Source organism: Paramacrobiotus metropolitanus, unplaced genomic scaffold (assembly GCF_019649055.1).
Source record: "Paramacrobiotus metropolitanus isolate TYO unplaced genomic scaffold, Prichtersi_v1.0 Parri_scaffold0000085, whole genome shotgun sequence".
In the NCBI taxonomy this organism is placed as follows: domain Eukaryota; kingdom Metazoa; phylum Tardigrada; class Eutardigrada; order Parachela; family Macrobiotidae; genus Paramacrobiotus; species Paramacrobiotus metropolitanus.
In genome coordinates this window covers 180,473-205,194 of record NW_026570305.1, presented here as the reverse complement: position 1 = coordinate 205,194, position 24,722 = coordinate 180,473, and the positions used below count along the sequence as shown (strand labels likewise).

The window sequence follows — 24,722 nt, the reverse complement described above, 5'->3', positions numbered from 1 at the left end:
CTTTTGTTTCTGATGACGTGTCTGCTGCCCCGGATTGGGTCTAAACCCTGATTGTGTGCGGACGTTAAATCATTAAACTTAAACTTAAACTATGCAAAACTGATGAATCAGGGTACGCAGAAAATTTCTCGCACTAATTACAAGGGATGAAAATAAAACGCACCTCGCATTACAAGATTACGAATTGCTGCGCAACCTTGGAAGCAAACAGACACTCGCGCACCGCAGTGTTAGGATGCCAGTTTTCTGGAGCAGACATCTTGTCCCATGAGTGAAAATAACAGCATTAGTGAACAGACTGCCATTACAGCTACGGGAGAGATATACTGTCTCAAGAAGACCGTGGACAGATTTTAGCCTATGGCACCGCGGAATTCCCTTCCGAAAAACGGATTATCTACAGTTGTCCTAAACGACTGTATTCTACTGGGCACCGGTGTTGACGCCATTCCATCTTATCGCTTGCTTGCTGGCTTACTTGACACTCCAGGCGTTTTTCCCTAACATGCGCAGCCGAAGACCTCCCATCTTCATTACCCCTCCTAACTCCTTGATCAGATGCACATGACGTGACCTTTAGTGCCAACACAAGATCAGCCATCATGATCGGTTTATACTCGTAAAATTTTTAACTATTTTATTTTAAACCTTGAAAAAAAATGCAAAAGAGCTCGTTTTGGTTCAGAATCGTCTTCAAAATTCAAGAAATCGGATAACAATGTGCGTTTCGGTGCACCCCAACGCGCTCAAACAAATTTTGCATATCACTAATTTGCGTATTCCAGCAATTAGGTGTTGCGGGCCAAAACGGCTTTCAGGCCTGTGGTATAGAAGCACTCATTTACTGAAATACTGATCTGGTTAAAAAGGACATGAAACAAACAAGTGCGAATTTCGAAGTAGTGCGAATTTCGAAGCGAAAGGTTTAAAAACTCCCAACCATAGAAGGTCGAAAAAATTTAAAAATTACATTAAAAATTAAAAATTACATAAAGCACTATTACAGAAATAGCGACACTGTATCAAATAGTCAAATACAAATACATACAACACATGGACAGTCGACAGAGAAAGAAAGAAATACATAAGCATGGGCAGTGGGGGAATTTAACCATTGCAGCGGATGCCAATTAAGTTGTTTCGCTTAATTAATAATATCCGTTGCTGCAAAAAGGTGCGGTGTCACCGTGTCACCCTTCAGGTAAGAACGAAACTGGAAGAAACCTTGAACTGTTTCTCTAAGTTATGACACTTTGTTCAGTAAGAGATGTAAACTCCGTCTATGAACCGGTAAAAACTGTGTGGAAACGATATCGCAAGCCTGAATTAATGCAGCTAATGATGAACTGAAAAAGTTATGTACGATTCATCAACAATTGATTTCATACACCTGCAGATCGACAAAATATGTATTTTTGATTTCACGGTTAATCGTCAGCTGTATGCTAACGGATGCACTTGACATTTACGACCACTTCACTGCTTCGCTCAAGTGCGTCAGTTTTTCTCATTAGCAACTGATCAACTAAGCCGGAGATTTTCGGGTTTCAATGTTTTGGCAGGATTGCATAATTGCTTCACTTGTGTATGGAGTTTCAGTGGCGCCCGGCCAGCGAATATTGATGTCCAAACACATGCTTTGAATTCGATTCTATCAGCAAAGCCATCAAGTTTAACAAAATGTCATCCAGTTTTCCTATATTACTATATAAATACGCCTGGCGACAAAGCGCATTATCAAGTTCATTCGGCTTCAAGTCTTCTGTTGCTCCGGTTTATTCACTTCACAATGGCTGTACTGGGATTGGTGCTGCTGTATGCTCTGGGAAACCTTCATGGCTCATTTGCGGGAGTGCAAGTCAATCCGGTAACCGGATACGACCGCTGGCCCAACAATATCATCCCAGTTCGGACCACCGGAATTACCAGTATGCGCTAACCATTAACCATTTTGCCTGTTGCGGTGATTCTAAAGCACTTGATTTCAGACGCGTATCCCGAGTATCCCGTGCTCCAGAATGCTATGAACCAGATTTCCCTGGATTTGGGCTACTGCGTCAACTTCACGATCTACAACCAGAACGTTAATGCCGGTCAGCCCAATCTGGTTCTGCAGAACCGCTACACCGGCTCAACAACGACGGCCAACATCTGTACTACCTTCCCCGGCTACACCGCCGCTGGTGGTGTCAACGGTCAAGTAGCCATCATGTTCGGCTCACAGACCGGCCCCACCATCGGCGGTTGCCTGGACAATCAGCGCGACGCCATGCGCATCCTGGTCAACGCGATGGGTCTCCGCAGCGAATTCCTGCGCGACGATCGCGCCGCGTACATGACCTTTCCCACCCTGGTTGACCGCAACAGCCTGGTCTCAACGACCCTGCAGCAGTACAATATTTTTGCCGATACCAACCGGTACAATACCAGCGTGGCCATTACCAGAACACCTTTTGACTACAACTCCATCACCATGATTACCGGATCGCGGTATGCGGGCACCAGTACACCCGTCTTCACCATTCCCAGCGGTACACAAGTGGGGCAATTGGCACGACTGAGCCTGCAAGATTGCAATACACTTAAGATCATGTACGGTTGTCCTCCATCTGGTTATGGACCGACACCGCAATGCGTTGATCGTAAGTATGGGCTACAAAATCAGATATTGTTACTGAAAACCGCTTTCTGCCATCAAAACGTTAGTCCTGCAATTGTGCCGAATTTTCAGCTTACGCCTCTACGTCCGGCATCAGTTTAACGCCCAATCCCACTGTGCTGCAACGAACTATACAGTGTGCCAGCAGCTCCGCGACAGTGACTACTACCGGCAACGCATATCAAGTTGGTGCTTTTGTGGTAAGCCTTCAATTGAGAAAATCGTACAAGTGCACGAAAGTTTCAACGTACAGAGGTTAACAATACTTACTACCGATAACACTTGCAAGTTGCAATAGGTCAACGGTCTGCAATGCGATCCCAACTCCAACGCCCAACCCACAATCACTCCAACCGTAACCGGTTTAGGCGCCCGTTTAACCAAATACGCCAACCCTATAGCCATACAGGCTAGCACCGGCCTCTTGGCAACATACGCCGGAGGAGCGGGCACCACCTGCCAATACGTCCTGGAGTTCACCTATCAGGGCCTACCTCTATCGGGGCAGATCAACCAGCAGATCACCGTCAACATCCAGAGCACGCAGAATGGTGTGTCCACCACCGTGGCCGGCTTGCCGGTAACACTGAACCTGAACTGCGCGCCCCAGTTCACGACCGTCAGTGTCTTCCAATACGGGCCCGCAGCCCAACTGGCCTCTACATTGACCCGCACACTAGGCGGTACCGCACCGAACAATAATATCCAAGTCGTACAAAATAATAATCCCAATCCGACGTCATCGCCATCATACTCGAATGCACCGAACCTCTTTACGCCATACATAGTACAGTATAACGCTATCTTTGGACAACGGGGAGCCCTCAACGCCGCCGCGGTCACTCCTCTCGTTAATAAGGTCTTCGTTAACTGCGGCTTCGCGACGGGCGGTAATATTGGAGATGGTGGAGCGGCACAGCTCGCTGGTACTAACGTCATTGGACAAGTGCAGGTACAATTATGAACGTTAAGGTTTAAGTTAAAATCGCCAACCCATCCATTCTCGTTGTTTTAATCGTAACTTCCCGTTGGCAGGCAACGGATCCCGAAGGCGGTAACATCGAATACTACGTGTGGAGCGAGAGGTTCGGAGGGGCGGCCGCTACACCTGGGGAACGTTTTGCGATTACCAGCGACGGCATTCTGGTTTTAAGCGCCCTTGCGCCTTCGCCCAATATACCAACTGCCGCCGTCGATGGACAAATTCCCCTGGACACAAGTTCCAGCACCCTTGGTGGTCTCAACGCTAATACTGGTGCCACCACGGCACCGGCCGCCGCCGCCGCCAATGATATTAATGCCTACCGTAACGCTATTATTACCGCTGTGGATTCGACGGGCGGCAAGAGTACCATACAGATCAGTCTTTACTTAGCCTGTGGTACCACACAATAATCATGTGGCAATTATAATGATCAATTCTCAGAGCCGATTTCTTCGTTCTCTTTGTCGTGGTTTTCTTAATCTAAAGCTATTCGATGAGCGATCTGATAAGTTTCTTACTTTAATCAGATGGATTACCGATTACGGTATAACAATAAAAGACTTTTGATTTCTCAATAAGTTCAACGACGTGCATCGCTCAGTAAATAAAAAATAAAATATGCTGGCGGCCATTGCGTTGCCGCTGTTCTAAATGAAACTATATGTACATACTATAAGTGAGTCACCGAGCACCTGCGTAGTGCGTACTATTAAATAACGATCTTGCACTGAAAATAGTGCAGCCGTACAGAACAGATTTGCAGTGCAGAAAGGGCATCTTATTGGTGATACTGTAGTCTGTAGTTGATGCGGAAACATCTGAATGTGTTCGTAATTGTTCGGGTTGTCCAGTTCTAATGTGGCTTTTAATAGACATTTGACAATGTCTGGAAGTTCTGAATTCTGATACGATTTTTGCCCTTACACTTTCTCTTCCCTTGACGACTTTTCAGCTGATTAAAACTATGTGTTTTTGGAAAACCGTTTTTTTGAAGTTGCATAATTGGTTTGGAGTAATTTCCTAAGATTGCCGACGGTCACCGACGGACCATCAAACTTGCTTTCATCGTGGTACGGGTGTGTAACCCACTCCACTAGGGACGGCTTAGAAGTTGCCGAAATACCAACTTTCGATACCATATTACGCTTGGGGTACAAAGTAGGTAGCGATACCGGGTGCTTATATTAACTTGATTACCAGTATTACCATAACGCAAAAACGTAGTGGTTGGTTGACGTAGTGTTTTTTATTCACCACTATCTGCGTTCGTATTTGGTTGATCCAGCAGCACAAAAATATATAAAAATGAAAGTAAACATCTAACACGATTTGTGGTTAAATTCATTTGCCTTTGGATGTGGCAACGGAAAAGATATTCCCACCGCTTCCCGTCGCATGCGTCTGACTATTAGCGAATCCTAATAAACTATCAAATAATCCGCCCTGTGTCAACACCGTATTGGACGACCCGATATTCCCGTTCGCAATCGTTCCACCTCCCAGGGCGTTCGCGGAACTTCCGAATCCCGATGAACCGAATCCCGGCGACACGGGACTGGCAACCGGTCCCGCCAATCCAGTGGTTACCGGCACACCGAAACCCGAAGTAACCGGTCCACCAAAACCGCCCGCTACCGGACCGCCTAACGCCCCGACCGGCTGCCGAATATAACCCGGACCTCCACCGTACCCATACCCACCGCTCGGATAATATCCACCACCGTATCCAATACCGCTACCACCGTAACCGATGCCGTTACCGCCGTAACCCAGGCCGTTACCATAGAAACCGCCATCGCCGTAGCCTCCATAGCCACCATAACCGCCCATGCCATAGTATCCGTTTCCGTAACCTGGAGCCAAGCCCCCACCGTAATAGCCACCGCCTCCGTAACCGCCGGGATACCCGTGTCCACCACCGTAATATCCGCTCCCGAATTCCGGGTATACGCTCCCGTAGCCGTAGTAGCCGTAGTCGGTATAACCAGGTCCACCACCATACCCCATGCCCGGACCATAACCGCCGTATGGAGAAAACTGAAGAAGCGGCCCGAAGTTTCCGTAATCATACTCTGCGAGATCGCCTAAAGTATCTGCCAATATATAATAAAAAAATGCTTATCGTGATAATTTCCGTACTGTGCATTAACGACAAGCAAATTTGTATTACAGTAAATTCGATACTCGTACGAAGCTTTACCGAGCACATTAATGTTTGATTTCTGCGTTTACAAAATTACTTTTTTTAAAATTTCAGTTATATAGACGCGTAATTGGTTATAAATACCGGTACCAGGTGTAGTAGTCGTATATTATACTTCGTCAAAACGAACACATAACTAGCTGTCAACCAAAGATTAGCAGAAGAATACACATCCACGCATTTTATTCTCAGGCTATTCCATTTTTTCTTACACACTTTACTTACATATATCAGCAATTACAGAGTTAATTTAATTTTCCATCTATTGTATATGATTATGATAGTACTCGTATTTATCCCATGTATTAATGGAGCATCAGTTGTTGATTTCGTCCAAATTGCTGCGTTGCAAATTGCACATCAACTCTTCGCTGAAAATTAAGTGAAATCGTTCTTGTTGTTACACTTACATGGAGATCCGTGGGATAGAGATACAACTGCCAGGACAAGAATCACAGTCCCGATTATGACACTCATTTTCACCGGTTTTATAAACTAAATCCTCCAGAATTCAAAAACTGCCCGCACATAAATTCAAACGCAACGATTGACCGGCAACATACATTTTCCTAGCGATAATATACCTTATTATTAGCCGGATGCGGATCACTCCGCTGATTGTCGCTCCGTATACCCGTAATATTACGATGCCGGGTTGGCAAATGCACGGCATTTTTAATGCGGGATTACTTAACACCACACTGATATCTTCACGCGGCACTGACTTCTTCGCGGCGTTCTCATCTTATTTTGGTTTCGTAATCCGGCCAATTATGAGAAACATGACAGACCGATGTTCACGGCCAACATTCAGCCGGCAAAACAATAACCAACCACAGCCAAAACACCGCTGCCAGTAAACTCCAACAAAATTATTAATAAAATTTATATGCCAGACAACTGCTGTATTTCCAGCCCCAATGAGCAAGCAACCGTTGGATGAAATTAATTAATTTATACTGAGTGCGTTTGTAAAATTATACTCCAAATTTCCCAGTCACTCCGGCATTTCTGTTTATTTCATTAATTTTGTCATCTCCGGAATTGCCTGCAACAGAAAAACAACGGTATTATTTACAGGTTCCCTGCTGGCTGGTTTTCTAACCGATAAAATATCAACAAATTTCAGAATTCATAAAAAAATACAATTATTTTCAGTTACTTCTCAGACATGCGTTCGCTGCGTTAATAAATCAAATCAAATAAGAGCGTATACGTTAATAAGAGCAATAGTTACTGTACTACAATTACAGCAAATCAGGACAAGTGTACAACGCGCAAATATTCCTCATTTAACCCAATAAAAATTATAACTGCAGAAACTAGAATATTATTCAGCCCCAAAGGACGTTCGTTGCTACTAACTTAGCCGCAAACCCACCTTAAAAAGATCCTCCACCAAGCCGAAATCGGCCACTTGGAAGATGGGTGCTTCGGGATCCTTATTGATGGCCACGATGGTCTTGCTGTCCTTCATGCCGGCCAAATGCTGGATGGCCCCGGAAATGCCCACCGCAATGTACAGTTCCTGGTAGAAAAAACGATAATGTTGCCCCAGAAATAAACAAATAACCCTGTTACTCTAACGTATATAACATAACCTAGCATAAACTCTTAACGTATCACATGAACGAACCAACATTTTAAACGATCTCATATCAATAATTATAGCGGAAGCCTGCATAGAAATTTAAAACATATGTCTTAAGATCTCTTCCCTAGAATTCTTGTACATAGTAATGTTCACCAGACATTCTAGCTATAAATACCCAAAGACGGCATGAATACCCGAAGATGGACGGAAAAAAGCCAACATTACATCAATATTTCAAAATCCTAAATTCAGGACAAAGCCCGGCTACCACAATTTGGCTGTATTTTGTAGAAATTTTCCAACTGTAATTCGAAATAATTTAAAGCTAGTCAGCTCTTACCGGCGCAACTATTTTCCCGGTCTGTCCAATCTGCATGTCATTGGGCACGAATCCCGCGTCGACCGCCGCTCGCGACGCACCCACCGCGGCGCCCAGTTTGTCGGCCAGTTCGTACAGCATTTTAAAATTCTCCCCATTTTTCATGCCACGACCTGTACAACAAATTCAACACGTCACACTGGACGCTACCGGTACTGCAGAAAACGACCTGTACAACAAATTCAACAAAATTCAGCATGTCACACTATTCTCTACCGGTACTGCAGAAAAACCGGCCAGGACCGGCACATAAATTAACCGCTTATTCCAGATCAAAAACCTCGTCGCTGTACTTTATAAAATGTATCAGATACTCACCACCGGAAATGACAATTTTAGCTGCGGTTAGCTCGGGACGATCGCTTTTTGTCAGTTTCTGCTCCACGAATTCGGATATGTCTTTATCAAAGTCCGGTACTTCCACTGTAAACATTGAAACAACAAATCGATCAAGTAAAACAAAAAACGTCCCGATGGATTCTCCATAGATTCGTAATTGAGAATTAATTATGCAATCAATATCCAAATAAATACGTATGTTTAAACACAGTAGACAAACTACACAAGAGTGATATTCTCCAAATCGCATCATTATTTTTTAGGCTTGTACCACGCAATCAGCGAAACTTAATTCAAATATGTTTATTGACGAACGTTATAGCCATCGAGAAAACAAACCAGCAGCGAATGCAGATGCAAAGATGCCAGCGAAAAACAGCATTTACACCAACACTAACAATATTCGGTGTCGATCACTGCTCACCTGATTCCGCTTTAGCCGAGCCGCCGCCGGTTTCCGCCGGCTCGAAGGCGGTGGGACGCACGGTCAGCGCCTTGATCTTCTCCAGCGACTTGACGGTGAGGATGGCGTTGCCGGCGTAGATGGGCCGCACGAAGGTGTCCGGATCCTTGATGTCCGTCACGTCCGACACCGGCTGCACGTCCAGCAGGGCGGCCACGCGGGGAATTAAGCCCTACAGGCACAAACCCCTCATTTGTACATTAAGCTGTACGACAATTATTTCTAGCAATTTTATACACATTTTACAACGAATAAATCCAATAAAAACCAGAAAAAAACAGTCTGTTTTTCAGGCTAAACGAAAACATTTCAAAAATTACTCATTTTAAATTTTTTTTTGATTAACTACAACTCAGACGCCAGGACAACAAAAATTTCTGAACGACAAAATAAAAAAGATGTTAAATCGACTAGTGAATGTTTAAAAATTCCAAAAATTAGAAAGAAGAAAAAACTCAAAAATTATATAAAAAAAGTTAAGAAAAAATTCAATAACGTTTCAGCCTTACCTTTCCTAAAGCATCAGCACCGGCAAGAATATGTGAGAAATTAAACTGCTTCTGTGCGGCCACGATGGCCGGGGCAACGCGTTCTGCAACCAGAAAAAAAAATTTAAAAAATCCAAAATGTCAAAAAAATGGAAAACAATTTATTTTGGTCGACCTTAATTCTACAATTAATGCAACCTACCGGGTAAAAATCCCAGAAAAGCCTCATCATCCGCTGCCAGAATCCTCTTCAACCCATTAACTTTGCTCAGTTCTTCGACAGCCTGCAATTGCCATCAACCAGAACCCGTTAAAAATACCCAAAGGGTTCGCCACGATTTCCCAAGCAAAAATCTGCAGTTTTGTGACGCAAAAGCGTACTTTGGAGCATTTACTGCCGAGGATAATACAGGACACATCGTCCCCGATGTCCTGCGCGGCGGAGATGGTGTTGAGCGTGATGGGCAGGAGACGTTCGTTGTTGTGGGCGGCGATCACCAGGGAACTGGCGAAGCGCTGGAACGCGGGCGTACGCTGCAACCACACAACAATTTCGCATTAGCAAGCGATTCCGCAGTGATCACCGACATTGTGCATCAGAAAAATCAGGGAATGTCACCTGGAACGCTTGCAATAATCCCCCGGAGCGTGATAGCATTTTAATGCAGGGGGAATCGTGAAAATTCCGGAAGAATCAGATCTGTTCAAAATCACTCAACGATCCACAAAGTAGCCTCGATCGCGCGCTACGATGAATAATGAACTTAAATCCAAACCAACGGAATTATTCGTGAACTCCAAAATTCTGCTCAAATAAACTTTCGTACAAGGTGACGTTCTGCAGCTGACTAGGAAATGAGAAATCTGGAAAAATCAATTCTAGAAAATCCAATCAAACACCAAATCAGATGTGAGCTAGACTGCGAGTGCAGTCTCTGAGATTGCTGGCTGAGAGCGTGGAGAGCGGAGGATGGTTGCGGGTGCCAAGCACCAACTCTCAAGATATAAGCATTAATTTTGTTCAGTTCATATTAATTCCAAGCAATCATCCAAATCAAGAAATGGACTAGAATAGGGTTTTGCGTCCTTCATCTCTAGCTTTATAATTCAGAAATTGTCTAGGATACCCAAAAAGAAATGCATCTTCTGTAAGGGTGCAACGCACTTCCGCCCCCTCTCGCTAAACCTGCGCACTCCAGCAACCGCTTGTGCTAGTGCGTACCGCCGTACCGTATTCACTGTGCGTGAGAGAGTTTTCGAATACGTACTTCATACTTATATCGCTATTTTCTTTCGAAAACGTTTCTGAGTTTCTCTTTTGAGTTTGTTTTGAACTTTTGAATAATGAATTTTATAAAACCACTGCAATATTCCTTTTGCCTTTGTAACGATAGACCATAATTCAAGAATTCGAACATTATGATTCATGATCTCGGATAAACAATCTACCATAACTGTATCTCCTACGTGGTGAACATGATGCCTTGTGAAGTTATCCTACGAATTCTTACCCGACCTACCGTAGTTCCTGCGTTGCATTTTCTGTAATCAATTACAGTACCTGCAGTGGAAACATATGTGTGTTAACGCGTCTCCGGTGTTGTTCCGGGTGGAGGAAGTTTAGCGCATCGAAGATATCATCGTTTTCCACTTTTCCTGTTACTGTCTGATCACGCTTAATCCGCTGCAGCATACTAAGTTCAGTTTGGATTTCCCGAGAAATATGCCGATTCCCTGTCCGTTATGTCACGACACCGTCTCCTCCAGCGATACCTCCGACCCGGCTTGTCCGCCGCTGTCATCGTCCTCCTCCTTTATTTTATCCTCCGCGATGACGCCTCCCGCTTCGCTTCCCCCGATCAGAGCGCGCTGCTTACCCGCAACCGCACCTACCCTCGATCGCCCATCACGGTCGTCACCGCGTACTACTACCTCCCATCCCGTCACGCCTACAGCGAATACCTTGCGTGGATGGACAACTTTCTCAACCACATCCCCTGCCACCTCTACATTTTCACGCACCACACCATGCTCGACATCATCGTCAGCAAACGCCGATCCTTCCTCCGCGATCGCACCCGTTTCATCGTGCGGGAATTGGAAGAGTTAGAAGAGTACAGCAACATGACAGTGTATCAGAAATTGCGCGATAACGAAAACCGCGACACAGCTCATTCCGCGGAGAACTACGTCATCTGGAATCAGAAGTGGCGATTTGTTCTCGAAGCCATGGAGGAGAACGTCTTCCAGTCCGAATATTTTCTCTGGGTGGATATCGGATCGTTTCGTGATCGCAGTCTGCTGTATCCGCAGCGCTCGTTCCCCAGCATTGATTCGGTGCAGTCACTAGCGCCGAAAGACAAGCTGACGCTGCTATTGGTTTATCCGTTTGTCGCCAATGCTTCTGATTGGTGGGAGGATATCACGGCTGATCATGTGGGGGCGGGGATTGCTGGAGGATATCCGCATGCGTGGCGGCAGTGGATCGAAAAGTATTATGAGACGCAGAGAGTTTTGTTGACGAGAGGGGTCAATGCGGGGAAGGAGCAGAACGTGATGAACGCCGTTGCGCGGCGGTATCCCGAGACGGTGCATCTGGTCACGCCGCAGCCGTATTTCGGTGACCGGTGGTTCTATCTACAGTACTATTTTGCTTGATTATGCTGCGGCTGTCGTGGAAATTTTGCCGGGTAGAAAATAGACTGCTGGAATCACGGTGTTGTTGGCTGTTTCTCTATTTCTGACTGTAATGAAAGCTCAGAGCTGCTAATGTACATGGGGTTCAAGAAAGTTTAATTAAATTTATGCAGACGTTTTGATTGCCCGTGACGGGTCGGCGCATTATTTTGCCCTTACGTTAATTGTGCACTTTGAACAATCCGCACACAGAGCGAACCGGAAATGCTATCCTTGACGTTTACCTAATCCTAATCATTCAGCTCATTAGACGTGCCCACAACATCCCGTTTTTAAATTGTCGGCTGCATACTTCTGTACCTTTACTTTGATAGAAAAATTGTGACTTTTGTACCGCCAATCAAATTAAAATGGTCTAATACCGTGTTATACGTGTTGACGTTCACATTTCTTTTAAAGGTGATTAAATGACTGTAAGCTAGTTAAAAACGAAAACTAAAGCCACGGCCTCGGTATAAGTTATTGCTACAAATAAGAATTGTTCAGAGCATCTGTACTGTAGATGCAGTTTCCCATATTCCACCACTGCCTATAATGTCTATAATTTCGTATTTTCTTAATATGCTCTAACCACTTTTGTTGCAGATAGAGGGTCTAAATTCTGTTGAATTTGAGCAATAATTCATATTTTCTTTGTCCCTGACTCCCGGTACTTGCACGGTGGACCGTGAAAACATTTAGAAATATCGGTTGCGATTACAGCAACCGACATTTCATGTAACAAAATAAACAAAACTACTTTCAAAATTGCACTCTGCACGTCTTCTATGTACAGTTCCAGTGGGGTTCGTATTTTTCCTGTACATTTTCCGGATATCAATATTATGTTCTTCTGTATTCACTGCCCGTAGTATAACTATGTACGCGCTCGTATTATGCGCTAGTATAATTGAGTGTGGAGACCAAATTTATCGGTGACGGAGTTTCGCCAGGTACACAGAACACGTCAAAAATCGGGCATACAACATGACGAATCCGTTCATGTTGCAGTAATATATATAATTCTCCCCGAAATTAACAAGAACACCGTAGCTCCTTAAATGCCGCCAAAAGAATCAACGGATCAATCAGCACCTGTGCGGCAAATAAAAAATACGCAATCTGCGTAAACATATCATTACTATACCCATTGAACAATCCCAGCGCATTGCCCACCCTGCCCGGCAGCCACGTACACAATACCGAGCACGTCAGCATGGTCAGCACCACCAGCGGCCGCACATTGCGTACGCGCCATGACCTTTTCGCTCCCATACTGTGTCCCGTTGACGTGGCGGAGGTATTGGCCACCCGCTGTCGCTTCCGCACTAGCACTCTGTAGGAGATATACGGGAGCGACACACTCATCAGCGGAATAGGCAGCAGGTAGCCCAGGACGTGGGACACTTTGGCCCAGATGGGTTGGGCAGCGTTATTGATGGTGCAGCGCAGGAGATCCGTGGGGCGCCGGTAGTACAGAGCGTCCTGGATGATTCCTGGGAGAAGAAGGGCGTGGATATACACCCATCCTAGAAAACAGATGAGCAGCGCGGTCTTGGTGGTGTGATGCAGGCGGTAGGATGCGGGAAAGGTCACGGCCCAGATGCGGTTGCATGTGATGAGGACGTGGGTCAGCAGGATACCGGCGCCCAGGGTGTAATTGCAGTAGATGCGTAGGGTGCACATTTGATAATGCACGCTCCTGAAAAAATAACGAAGAATGATTTCCCGGAAATGTTATCAGCTTAATTTTACCGAATTTCGCGAAGATCATTAATAATGTAAATGCCCTTAACTTATACGATGGCATATATATATGACTAACCACTACTCTACTACCACAAAATTGCCGGCAGAAATAACCATCGGCGCAAAGTGCTTACGGAGTAAATGACCATCGTCCATAGGTCAACATATCCACCGAATTCCGGGAGATTGTGTGAAGAATGTTAATTGATAAGAGATGCATCAAGTACACATTGAACGATGCCGTTCGCAGCTCGCGCTTTCGTATCAGCTGGACCAGAACCGGCAAATTGGTTAAGGTCACTGCGATTAAAAAGGCACAGGAGAAAATCGGCGTGAATGACCATTGTATTCCATTAGCAACTGGGGACGAAAAAGTTGTGTAGTTCGTTGCATTGACGATATTTGTCGATATCCCGGTAACGTTTATTTCAGAAGGCATTTTGCAATGTTAATTTATAATTATATAGTTTTAAAGATAAATAAACCGTAAATTGCAAAAGCAAGAACCAGCCAGAATTACGCGAGAGATTCGTATTTCGTATGTAATGCAACCGTCTTCTGAACAGAAACTTCTACAACAAACTGTCAAAATTTTATGTACAATCCATGTGTCAAATAGGTACACACAATCAAATCAGATATACATGTACAAGAGCAGTTCAAATATTTATTCACTGCTACAGAGTACAACGGATTAGGGAAAGCAATCAGCAGAACGTCGTGGACACTAAATCAACGTTTCTGCACATTGGTTAAAAACTTAAAGCGTCTGTTAACAAAAGATAACTGATTCCAATATGCTCCCGGTGGATCAGGGTGCTGTAGAATCAGATTACGAGTAGCTATAGATCAGGTACCGTACCGCAACATGGACAACTGAGACATGCGACTGGAATGAACACACAGCGTAGGTGTACGAAAAACCTTGCGATGGGTTTCATACGAAGCGATCGCTTAACAAATCAGCGCTAGAACACCAGCCTGCCCCTCAGGCAGATCGTAAATAGTTATAAGTTTTGCAGGTGTGACCTTTTTAAATACAATCGCCAAGGGCAAATGATCCCCTGCTTAGGAAGCATTCGAACACCACACAACAGCATCGTTATACATTAAACCAGTAACAGTTTTCAGATTAAATAACCCGTTTGGGATTCCTGGATAAATCCACCCACATATATCTTATTCTTGGCTCAGATTACAACGTGGTTAAGCATGCGGAAACACGACGTATCGGTGCGCACTTAAATACCGGTTTCGAATTAAAATTTCAAAACGTTTCGCCGATCATGTGGAATAGTGATGAATACATAATAAGTACATTTAACGAAATCGTTGACTGCCGATGACTCAAGACGTACGTGGCCGATGCACTGCGTCATTAGTTAACACCTGCTTTCTATCATCACCATAGTATTATAATGCATGAACGATCAGAAGAATGGTTATGGGAAAATTGTGAAATTCAGCAGCGACATACGCAGTACGTTACTGATAGTTTTGTAACTACATATAGATACGGCAAAATAATAATTATTTGTTTCTGATATCTCAAGCCGCTACTGTGATGGTGCACCGGCGTAGAAATTTGGGCAGAGCACAGACCTTGTACAACAGTAACTGCCAATCCGCTGCACATACAGTATTGCGTAATATTAAGGAAATTGCATGGCCGAGTATAATATACAACTCGTTTAATAAGGATCCCATAATTGTGAAGTTCTTTTAATCTGATTTAGTGTAATTAGTGTTTTGGTAAATGAGCACTTGTTTTCCACATAGTATTGTAAAAATAAAAGAACCTAAAAACAAACTTTATTAATAGTGCATTTCATAACAATTTCGGCAACTACGGTATATACTTCTGGTCACACTAACAGACTGTCGGCATTTGTCGTTTAAGCTCGGCTCTCGTTCATGTTTTGATTTAAATTACTACCAAACGAATTTTGAAGAATATGATGCCTGGTAAGTTGCGTTCATATAATTATTATTATGACCTATCGGTTTTGCCGCCTGTTGCAGGAAATGGCGTCATTGTTGTTGTTACCGGTATACTATCGACTTCCGAAATTCGATGTAATTAACGCAGCTTTGCGGTTTCGTATCTCATGATTTCAATCAGGATACAATGTTCGCTTTCCATCAGCAACAGTGCTGTCACAAAAACCATTTCCTTGGGTGGAGTGTCAATGCGCAAAACGAAAATTGCCCGTACATTCTATGCATGTATGTTTTTTTTGTTGTTGACTGACCAGTGAGCGGGATTGTGATGCATCTGGTAGTTGCTGCACCGGCTCAAAACATGCCATACTAATTTTATTACCGTCATTCAGCTGCTCGATGCAAATTAAACCTTTGCGTTTACGTATGCGGTCGTTACTAAATTACGCACTTGTATACAAAATTTGCACACATAAATATATCTCTACAATGAACAGATGTGTTATTAATTATGTGACCGATGCTTGTCCTGGTGAATTGGAGAAACTAACATCTGCCATAGTAAAAACCGCACCGATAGCGCAGTAAATTCCAATGATGCTGTGTTGAAACCGATAAGTTTGCTGGTGAAACCGGTTAACCGCAGTGATTACTGATTCTAATATGACGACGCTGCCCACTAGAAACCTGGCGTCTGCGGGTCGTCAAAGCCAGAACTTCGTCCGTCATAACAAAATGCAAATTTCAAGCAACTGCAACTGCTGTACACAAAATGCATATTGGCCTCGAGAGGAACAGGACAGTTCGGCTGTAAATTGCTGTAATTATACGATATCCACCGAAAAGTTAAAAATAAAACCAGTGGAACTGACTCGCATCCGGCAACAACCACATACTGTCTGTACGCGTAACATACGGAGTACAATACAGATGTATGTACAAATAAACATACGTACATGATACATTATGCAAATAAATATCGGCGACACCGCTGCGCTAATATTCCATCCACATGCATTAACACTCATGGTTAATAATACACGTGCATCATACTCCCGTTATGTTCTTTACCCGGAACACTGCTCACATTATACTGTACAATGTGTGTGCATGGAGCGTATCGTTTTAAATTCCGCACCACTTTTATCAAACCCGTACGCATGGCGTCCATAAAACCAGCAATTAAACGCTTGTCTCATCGCTGTTACGAATATTGACATAAGATAAGCGTTTAACCGTTCAATCTAATCGAGTGACTCCGTCTACGAAGCGCCGGTACATCCAACGTTAACTCCATTATGTTGACTTGAATATTATTATCACACACTATGCACCGCGCTACGATCGCCGCGAACCGCCAGGAATATGTCGTGTTCCGCGTTGCTCAAAATCTTCCTACTTTTCAGCGCGATATGTCTCCTATCCATCTTCCTGTTTGTCCCCACGCAAAAACTACCGTTGCTGGAATTCTATGATCCAACCGCGTTACCACGCAACAAAACCATCCCGAATGCGGTGTACTGGCAACCCGCTATCCCATCCCAACTGTACGTGCACTCCGCAACCTACGCGCTTCCCGCGGAGAATCTCAACGGCTACGTTATTAAGGTCATCGCCATTGTCAACCGCAAAGACCCGGGTATTCATGCAGCGATTAGCTGTAGTTGTGTGTGTCCGTATGGGACCTTCCCGGCGCTGTTAGCAGATTATCCCGAACACCACGGTGAGCCGTACACCGCCGCCACTCTGACGTGCGATGTCCGGCAGTACGCCGATTTTACGCGGACCATTCGGATGACCCTACAGTGTCAGATGCGGAGTGTCTCCGGATCCGTGGAGCTCGACGTGGCCCCGCCTCCCGCCGTGGATCCGCCGGCGCTGAGCATGGCGATGTGTGGTCCGGTTATTTTCGGGCAGGATGTCCGTCCGGAACGTATTGTGGAGTGGGTGGAGTATTACCGGATTATGGGGGTGTCCAAGTTTTTTATCCCGGTGTATTATACGAGTCCGTTTTTTTCTAATGTGACGGCGGAAGTGCTGAGGGTGTTGCGGTATTATGAAGATCGAGAGTTGGTGGAGGTGGGGAACTGGACGATACCGGTGGAGATTGAGCGGAAGATGCATTATAACGGTCAGCTGGCGGCCGTCAACGAGTGTATGATGAAGGCTTACCGATATTTCGATTACGTTGTTGTTGGTATGTAAAAATCCGAGATGCGCTTATATAGTTTGTACATATTCAATTTTTTATCTTTGAATAAAGATGAAAATTTTTTTTTCGCTTGAGCACAAAAGGTAACCACATTAATTTTGCTGCACGCGGCGTGTTATAAGCGCCCATACTTCGTCTTCGAATGTGAAATACTGCTGAATGTAAGAATTTGTGCTTGCCGATCTTTAGCATCTTCCGGCGCTATATGCGAGTACCTTTAATAAAATTTTTAATTACCTCCACATACTTCTACGCAGACAACAATAAATGTTACTGTAATGCGTCAGGGCGATTAATGACTAATTATAACACAGTTACTGCAATTTAGCTGGGATCTGGGCTGAAATAATATGTACATATTAGTCAAATGTGACGAACTAAAAATTTTTTTTTAAATTGCGGAATCGGTTTTTAAAATAAAGATAAGCGCTACTATTTCGTGGGTACGAAAGTTAGTGCAATAAAAATTAAATAATATTTGTAAATAACAATAAAATACATAATATTTTTAATTCTTCCAGTGGACTTTGATGAATACATCATTTCTCAACACGGAACCGGTCTGGACGCTATCGTCCAGAAAGGATCCCGCGACTGCGTCACTGTCCGGCACGCCGCCGTCAAAACCTCCCTCAGCGCCACCGCCCCACCCGGCGACATCAGCCAGCACCTCGTACGCCATTTACACCGCGACTCCAAGATCTGGAACATCAACGAACGCACCAAGTACATCTGCCGGCCGCGCTGCGTGCTGGAAGCGGGCGTGCACTTCATCCATAAGTCACGCCCCAACACGCGTCTATTGGTGGGTGCCAACACCGAGGAGACGCTGGTGCTGCATTTCAGTGAGGGCCTGATTGGGGCCGGTGCGCCATTGGTCGATGTGGATATGGAGCGCTTCTTCGGATTAGCGCGGCTCCAACGGTTGACAGATACGGTCAATACGGTGTATCGCAGTATTTTCAACTCCACCGGCGGAGTGAAGTGAGTGCTACTGCCAGGCTCTTTCTCCTTTTCTATTCAAAGTTTCAGATGATACTGTGATCCAACGCCCAAAGATTTGCGTATAACTATTTTTGTTAGAAACGCTGTTCTGCTTTTGACAAGTATTTTATAGTTTTAACGACATCTTTCTGCTTCCGCCTTCTGTGCTGATTTTTTTATTTGTTTTTTTTATTTAGCTTTTGTACAACTCCGCTTTCTCTGTCTTGCACTTTCTTGCTTCTTTTTGCGTATTGTTGCAAGGTCAGACGTTTGACTTGATAGCTATTTATATGCAAGTTTTGCCTTTAGCAAAGGTTTCAGAATTCCGAAGCATACGAATTCGGAATTCGTATATTACCAACTTATAACTTATAGCTGGCAACTTACAAGTTGTTAATGTGTTGACTAAAACAGTGGCTTCCACAGATATATATGGCACAAGTGGAGAAAGTAGCCACGTGACGAAAAGCGTAGCTGGGGAAAGCGCGCAGCTCGAAAGCAGGTGTGTTAAACGGACCCGTGAAACGTTTTATATACTGTACAATCTAGTTCGAAATAATAGTAAGAATAACAATAAAAACGTGGAAGCCACCTTTACAGTTTCTGAACGATCCCTTATATTAAAGGAAATGACCAAAGGTCATTCGCACATATACTACAGAATACACAGAATAATGCGATTCAGTATCCTTTGTTAGCAAAAGCGAAGTATAATTAAAAGAAAGAACTTATTCAAAATATTGTTTCAAAATGCAATATAATGTTGGCGGTCTTTTCAGGGATCACAAACCGGGAACGGTCTCCGTTTCATGCCAGCAAATCCAGTACATCGGTGTCGCCGCTTCCTTTTCACGTTCACAGATTCTCCATCATATCTCGAGCATCAGGCTGCCGCTGCACTGACAACGAAATCATTTTTAGTCTCGAGTTGTGAATCGATGCAAAATTCCGGATTCTACTTCCCCGAAAGGTTTATTTCGCAATTACGTTAGGCATTATTACAGCAGTAAACGCAAATGTGCCCCGAGCTAAGTGGTAAAGCCGCCAAGACGTAAGCAAGATACCGCTGAACTGCTGAAGACCATTCGAGACCCCGATCCCAAGAAAAGGAAGGAAAGGAAGGAATAGTGCGTGCGATGTGCACCAAGACACCCGAGACTCGTCCGAAACTACCGCCACTGTGAACTCTAGCGACGAAGGTATCTTCGTCCAAGTCTGATTGCAAAACGAATCCCACGAAATCTAGTTCCAGGCTGCTGCACTTCCGGCTGCGCCTTCCCGGAGAATTGGTCAGCCATGCCGTGTTGGAGAGGAACTTCTGCCGTTACCAATTTGCTGATACCAAGGACCCAAAAACACTCGTACTGCGCTTCTACTGTTGACCTTTGAATATGGTTATGGTGTTGAGCACCATTTGGGATCGGTTCAGGTGCATTAAAGTTTTAAACCGTGCCGCATGTAAGACAAAAAAACTGATATCATCTTCTTTGCCTATCGAATTACTGCGTTTATGTTCGAGCTTTTTATCTATTGTAACTTGACTTACATTGGGTCATATCTTAATGAAGCACGTTAGATACCTTTTTTATTTAAAGTACCTGTAATAAGTAGCATAACATTATAATACATAATTAAAGTTAACTGACCTACGCACGTTTCCGGCCTATCTTTGCCTGAACGGCCATCACGATGCAACGAGCGGCTAAGTTCTTCCTTGATTATGGTTGCTAGGTAGTAGATGGTTAATGACGTATTATTCGCACGTATATGTATAATTATACATTAGGATAGTGATTTATAGTCTAAAACTGTTAACCCACGTTCTTCGGGATGGGTTGCCGGAGTAAATCTGCTTGGTGCAAAGTCTTGCAGGTCCGGGTCCGAGCTAAGGGTGTCTTAATCTGGGTTAAATATGGACTGGCCATTATTATGTCGCTGACCATGCTGAGATATGCATTCTACAACATAAGGGACTGGAGTCAGGAGCTGCGGTTTGATCTAAGCGGTAATGAAAAACAACCACGGTTTTAATGTTGCAAAATAATAATATCTCATATGCTAAAATTTTAAGACGGTGCTTTATCGTACCCTTGGGTACCGGTATTGTACCCCAACAACACTTAGGTACCGAATAGTACTACTACTAGTACTACTCTACTGAATAGTGCTACATAATGCTAATATTATAGATATTTCTTTTAGCTGCAAAGTCTACCTGATCAGGAAAGCACAGTCATAAGAATGCTTCTGATGTATCTTTATATTTATATGGCTTTTTACTGGAGTATTACTAGTATTCGAATTATGGCTAATTAACTAGAGATATGTGATATTATTAGATGATGCTACTTATATACGACTAGATGCGAGGGAACCCACCACTTTTGAGACAGATTTAGAAAAACAAAAACGTAGTACTCTGTATGCAACGCAGCACGGACCACTTTTATTGGAAATATTACTGTATTACTTACGGTTCAAACAGAAAAGTTGCTTGCAGATAACCAGTCCAGTCTGCTGCATACGTGCGAACAGCAGCCGAACGTCGGCAATCAGGGAGTGGTGTGTTCTGATGAATGCGCAAATAATCGTTCAGGTGGTGAACATCTGTTTGAATTTCCCATTTTAACACATCGCTTACCGCATCTTGCCGGCAAAATAAATAGTCTTGCTCCTCGAATACACATCGGCGGTAATCGAGAAGGAGGTGAGCTTGAAATCTCCTCACTTGTAACCGGCAACCTTACTGCTAACGATAAATACGAGTACTGTAATAACACTGAAATTTTATCTCATATCACTTGACAGTTTCACTGGTAATTGGTGTACCAACAATCCGCAGAGCCACGCAGAGCTACATTAACTACGCGCTGGAGTCGCTCTTGTATAACTTAAATTCCAGCGACGAAAGCGATATCGTAATCGTTGTGATGGTAGCCGACACCGTCGATCTGCCTGCTGCGGATGCATTCATTAACGACATCCGTACGACGTTCTTGTCCTACATTGAGGCAAGCGTCTTGGAAATTCTGGCACCTTCACTCAACTACTACCCTGACCTCGTCAAAATTCCGCCTACGCTAGGTGATTCTCCGAACCGTTTCAGGTAGAATGGCAAACCGCTAACATAATTTACTCCATAGTAAAAGATTCCATCTAATGTATGAAAACAGCCTCATGATCATACTAAGGTGCCATGTAACGCTCGCATTCACTATGCTGTGTACAGTACTGCATATCTATTATCTATACGTATCCCAGATGGCGAGCGAAACAGGCGTTGGATTTTGCTTATCTAATGGCGTATGCTCAACGGAAAGGAAAGTATTATCTACCGGTTAGTGGCACTTCTGTCAATCAGCACGATCTGCCAAATACCTAATTTTTGGGGATCCCTAACTTTTTATCGCAAATGAATGTAAACCGACCTTTAATGGTATCACATGTAGCCACAAATTGAGTACTAAGAAAACGAGATTTATAGCAAAAGCACTTCTTAATAAATCTGTTCGGTTAAAAGATGGATTTTTCGGTAGTAATTCCAGTGTTGGCAGGAGGGTTTCGATTGCCAATTGCAAATCTATAGTCTTCTTTTTTAATTTTTATAGCAATTGTAAAGTACCTGAAATTATTACAAGTAAATGGGACGTGGCCACATAGGTAATAGAATGTTTTGCAAACTACAACGTCGGTAGCCTGTTTTCCTGTGTCTTTAGCTAGAGGACGACGTGATCACAAAACCGGATTACATCCAGGCGATAAAACGTTCTCTGGTAGCAGGCGATGACTTTCTCTTGGCGGATTTTGCTAGTTTAGGCTTCATCGGTAAAAATCCTGGCCATTATAGCTGTTAATTTCATACACACAAATGGGCTTAGTTCCTTGACCTATGTATTACCACAGTTTCTCTGCATAGTCTTTGCATTTTTCAGGAAAACTGTTCCATTCCAAAGAGCTGCCGACGTTCGTTCAGTTTATTATTCTATTTTACGACGCTAAGCCCGTTGATTGGCTGCTTAGTAATTACATCTTTGTTAAAGTTTGCTTGCAAGAGCTAACTGAAACAGAGTACTGCCCCAAAGCGATGAAGAAAGCGATAAAAAAATTTCGGCCTGCTTTATTCCAACATATCGGACGAGAGTCATCCTTTGATGGAAAAGTGCAGCTATGGCAGGTGCGGCAATACGATGCACTGGCAAACTTTGCCTAGATCCTACTTATTACTTAATACTACTAATTTAAATTTTAAAGCAGCCACAGTATCGGCTTTCCATCGGCACAAAAACACTGATGCGCAGAGTAGAATGAACATAGAATTGATTTTACCTCTTGAGTCTGTTCGCGGACAGCCACTTTTGTTATTGTTAGTAATGTTAGTAAGACGCGTCCTGCATTCAATGCCATTAAGACGCTATGCAATATAGGCAACATAATAATATCATGCTAGCAGGTAACATAGACATGCCTTAACCATGACTCAGTGCTTTTGCTGCGGTTGCCCAAAGCTGGAGTTACTCATAAGTCATAAGGAAAAAGGTTGGGAGGCGATCGCGCTGCTGTCATCAGTAAGGAAAACAGCGTAAAACATCATGTAGCGAAGGCCAGAGCCAGAAACATGCAAGTACATGTTCCTCGGCATCCTTCTTCCACAGTCCTTTCACAGCTACTCTGTACGGAACCTACTGTGGTTTTTAGAAATGAATTCGGTGCAATGAAGCCAGCATTACTTTGAATTTGAGACGCTTTGAGCATTCGTAGAACTGTATTAACGCCCAACACTCTTTGTGCAGGAAGGCGACTTCGGTAATGTCAGCTCGTGTGTGCCACATAAAGACAATCCGCCTGCTAGGCGCATCTGGTCGACACTGACAATATACCAGCCGCATACCCTTGAAAACGCTTACCGGGGAAAGACTTTTTTTTGGGCACTCACGCCTCGGGCATCTGATACGTTGACTATTGAATTCCTCGCTCGCATCAACGTTTCATCATTTGTATTTAAATCGGGGGACGCGGACCATCCGGCTGATCAGCTGCGCGACGCAGTGGTAGAGGTCACCATCGATAATTCGCTGACTAACTGGAAAGAAGTGGGACGCTTTCATCACGGTACCTCCCAGGGATCACTAAGGTCCAACGAATTGATTTCGGCCATAAGGATACGAATTACCAAAGAAAGTCCGAACTGGGTGATTTTGCGCGAAGTAAGTCAGCATGAAATACGCTACTCTATCAGCTACAAGAAGGGACATTGCGTTGTTTCGTAGAATTTTGGGCCAGGCTGTGTGCCACACTAAAGATACTCGATATCTAGCCTTTTTTACCTAGACGTGATTTTAGTTAAAATATAACGTGGCTTTCTAGATCTGGATAAAAGCTGTAAGTTGACGGCGATAAGAGCGTCTCCCGTTCCGGCACTTATCAGCACTGAGTCATTTGTCGTTAATCCTTGTCAGCACTCAAATTTTGACCGTTGAAATGAATTCAGCAGTGACCTGGTGATGACCTCTTGCGGAAGCTGACCGTTGACACTAGATTTCCGGATAAATAATAGATGAACAGACAGTAGCATCGTTTCCTGTCAACCACTGCTGCATGGAAGTGCTTCTCAGAATTGCCTATTAGTAATCTGGATTATCTGTAGTTGCAAATATTCTGTTTGAGTAAAAGACTTGAGGCACTGTAAAACGTATATGTCTGTATAAAATCTGTATAATGATTAAATTAGACCGTATATACACCCACATTTGCACAGGAAAGTTAGTAAGCTTGATTAATTCTGGAACAAAAACCACTTTGGTAAATAAACATACCGCTAGCTTTGTTCCTTCAAGAGCCTGATGCTACGACTTCAGTATGGTCTAACTCTTCCCACTACTCTGATACCGCCCTCTTTAACTTATTACCGGCTGCTGAGCGCACAAACAAACTAAAGTACTAAACCTCCGCAACGTGAGAAAACCTGCATACTGTTACCACAGTTGCCTTGTTCGGCACAAAGTTCACAACAGCCACTACAATCTCGTGACAGCTCAAAAATATAGGCATTA

At 43.8% G+C, this 24,722-nt stretch overlaps 6 protein-coding genes across 7 annotated transcripts; 4 read left to right on the top strand and 2 right to left on the bottom strand.

Moving 5' to 3' along the window:
- Positions 1-1,732: 1,732 nt before the first annotated feature.
- On the top strand, positions 1,733-4,214 carry LOC129596002 (uncharacterized). Its single transcript, XM_055493151.1, has 5 exons — positions 1,733-1,928; positions 1,989-2,642; positions 2,732-2,859; positions 2,958-3,611; positions 3,695-4,214. Exons 1-5 carry the CDS (start codon positions 1,790-1,792, stop codon positions 4,052-4,054), a joined length of 1,935 nt encoding a protein of 644 aa, XP_055349126.1. The 5' UTR covers positions 1,733-1,789; the 3' UTR covers positions 4,055-4,214.
- A 661-nt stretch (positions 4,215-4,875) lies between these two features.
- On the bottom strand, positions 4,876-6,451 carry LOC129595983 (uncharacterized). Of its 2 annotated transcripts, none has more exons than XM_055493120.1 (2): positions 6,258-6,451; positions 4,876-5,737 (listed from the first exon to the last, which is right to left on the bottom strand). In XM_055493120.1, the coding sequence occupies exons 1-2, from the start codon at positions 6,322-6,324 to the stop codon at positions 4,986-4,988; spliced, it is 819 nt and encodes a 272-aa protein (XP_055349095.1). In that variant the 5' UTR covers positions 6,325-6,451; the 3' UTR covers positions 4,876-4,985. The 2 variants fall into 2 exon arrangements, with proteins under 2 accessions (XP_055349095.1, XP_055349096.1); XM_055493121.1 differs by having other exon boundaries at positions 4,876-5,728.
- Positions 6,452-6,601: 150 nt separating this feature from the next.
- Positions 6,602-10,008, bottom strand: LOC129595982 (electron transfer flavoprotein subunit alpha, mitochondrial-like). The gene is made up of 9 exons (XM_055493119.1): positions 9,730-10,008; positions 9,492-9,644; positions 9,313-9,394; positions 9,132-9,214; positions 8,584-8,794; positions 8,139-8,243; positions 7,782-7,933; positions 7,229-7,375; positions 6,602-6,895 (listed from the first exon to the last, which is right to left on the bottom strand). Exons 1-9 carry the CDS (start codon positions 9,766-9,768, stop codon positions 6,863-6,865), a joined length of 1,005 nt encoding a protein of 334 aa, XP_055349094.1. The 5' UTR covers positions 9,769-10,008; the 3' UTR covers positions 6,602-6,862.
- Positions 10,009-10,853: 845 nt separating this feature from the next.
- On the top strand, positions 10,854-11,768 carry LOC129596027 (uncharacterized). Its single transcript, XM_055493181.1, has one exon. The coding sequence runs from the start codon at positions 10,854-10,856 to the stop codon at positions 11,766-11,768; it is 915 nt and encodes a 304-aa protein (XP_055349156.1).
- A 4,896-nt stretch (positions 11,769-16,664) lies between these two features.
- LOC129596000 (beta-1,4-galactosyltransferase galt-1-like) lies at positions 16,665-20,412 on the top strand. The gene is made up of 4 exons (XM_055493149.1): positions 16,665-17,673; positions 18,210-18,672; positions 19,099-19,174; positions 19,452-20,412. The coding sequence occupies exons 1-3, from the start codon at positions 16,842-16,844 to the stop codon at positions 19,124-19,126; spliced, it is 1,323 nt and encodes a 440-aa protein (XP_055349124.1). The 5' UTR covers positions 16,665-16,841; the 3' UTR covers positions 19,127-19,174; positions 19,452-20,412.
- Positions 20,413-21,708: 1,296 nt separating this feature from the next.
- Positions 21,709-24,396, top strand: LOC129596001 (alpha-1,3-mannosyl-glycoprotein 4-beta-N-acetylglucosaminyltransferase A-like). Its single transcript, XM_055493150.1, has 6 exons — positions 21,709-21,756; positions 21,934-22,009; positions 22,389-22,497; positions 22,605-22,846; positions 23,463-23,876; positions 24,037-24,396. Exons 2-6 carry the CDS (start codon positions 21,971-21,973, stop codon positions 24,058-24,060), a joined length of 828 nt encoding a protein of 275 aa, XP_055349125.1. The 5' UTR covers positions 21,709-21,756; positions 21,934-21,970; the 3' UTR covers positions 24,061-24,396.
- The last annotated feature ends 326 nt before the right edge of the window (positions 24,397-24,722 follow it).

What these genes read in the sequence shown, in the direction of transcription:
- LOC129596002 (XM_055493151.1), top strand. Translation starts at nt 1,790, where the DNA reads ATGGCTGTACTGGGATTGGTGCTGCTGTATGCTCTGGGAAACCTTCAT. An exon ending in GACACCGCAATGCGTTGATC is followed by an intron (nt 2,643 to 2,731) that starts GTAAGTATGGGC and finishes CCGAATTTTCAG; the next exon opens with CTTACGCCTCTACGTCCGGC. An exon ending in ACGTCATTGGACAAGTGCAG is followed by an intron (nt 3,612 to 3,694) that starts GTACAATTATGA and finishes TCCCGTTGGCAG; the next exon opens with GCAACGGATCCCGAAGGCGG.
- LOC129595983 (XM_055493120.1), bottom strand. Translation starts at nt 6,324, where the DNA reads ATGAGTGTCATAATCGGGACTGTGATTCTTGTCCTGGCAGTTGTATCT. An exon ending in TCTATCCCACGGATCTCCAT is followed by an intron (nt 5,738 to 6,257) that starts GTAAGTGTAACA and finishes ATATATTGGCAG; the next exon opens with ATACTTTAGGCGATCTCGCA.
- LOC129595982 (XM_055493119.1), bottom strand. Translation starts at nt 9,768, where the DNA reads ATGCTATCACGCTCCGGGGGATTATTGCAAGCGTTCCAG. An exon ending in GATTATTGCAAGCGTTCCAG is followed by an intron (nt 9,645 to 9,729) that starts GTGACATTCCCT and finishes GTGTGGTTGCAG; the next exon opens with CGTACGCCCGCGTTCCAGCG. An exon ending in TCGGCAGTAAATGCTCCAAA is followed by an intron (nt 9,395 to 9,491) that starts GTACGCTTTTGC and finishes TGGCAATTGCAG; the next exon opens with GCTGTCGAAGAACTGAGCAA.
- LOC129596027 (XM_055493181.1), top strand. Translation starts at nt 10,854, where the DNA reads ATGTCACGACACCGTCTCCTCCAGCGATACCTCCGACCCGGCTTGTCC.
- LOC129596000 (XM_055493149.1), top strand. Translation starts at nt 16,842, where the DNA reads ATGTCGTGTTCCGCGTTGCTCAAAATCTTCCTACTTTTCAGCGCGATA. An exon ending in TTTCGATTACGTTGTTGTTG is followed by an intron (nt 17,674 to 18,209) that starts GTATGTAAAAAT and finishes TAATTCTTCCAG; the next exon opens with TGGACTTTGATGAATACATC. An exon ending in AACTCCACCGGCGGAGTGAA is followed by an intron (nt 18,673 to 19,098) that starts GTGAGTGCTACT and finishes TGGCTTCCACAG; the next exon opens with ATATATATGGCACAAGTGGA.
- LOC129596001 (XM_055493150.1), top strand. Translation starts at nt 21,971, where the DNA reads ATGGCGTATGCTCAACGGAAAGGAAAGTATTATCTACCG. An exon ending in AAGGAAAGTATTATCTACCG is followed by an intron (nt 22,010 to 22,388) that starts GTTAGTGGCACT and finishes CTGTGTCTTTAG; the next exon opens with CTAGAGGACGACGTGATCAC. An exon ending in GAAAAGTGCAGCTATGGCAG is followed by an intron (nt 22,847 to 23,462) that starts GTGCGGCAATAC and finishes CTCTTTGTGCAG; the next exon opens with GAAGGCGACTTCGGTAATGT.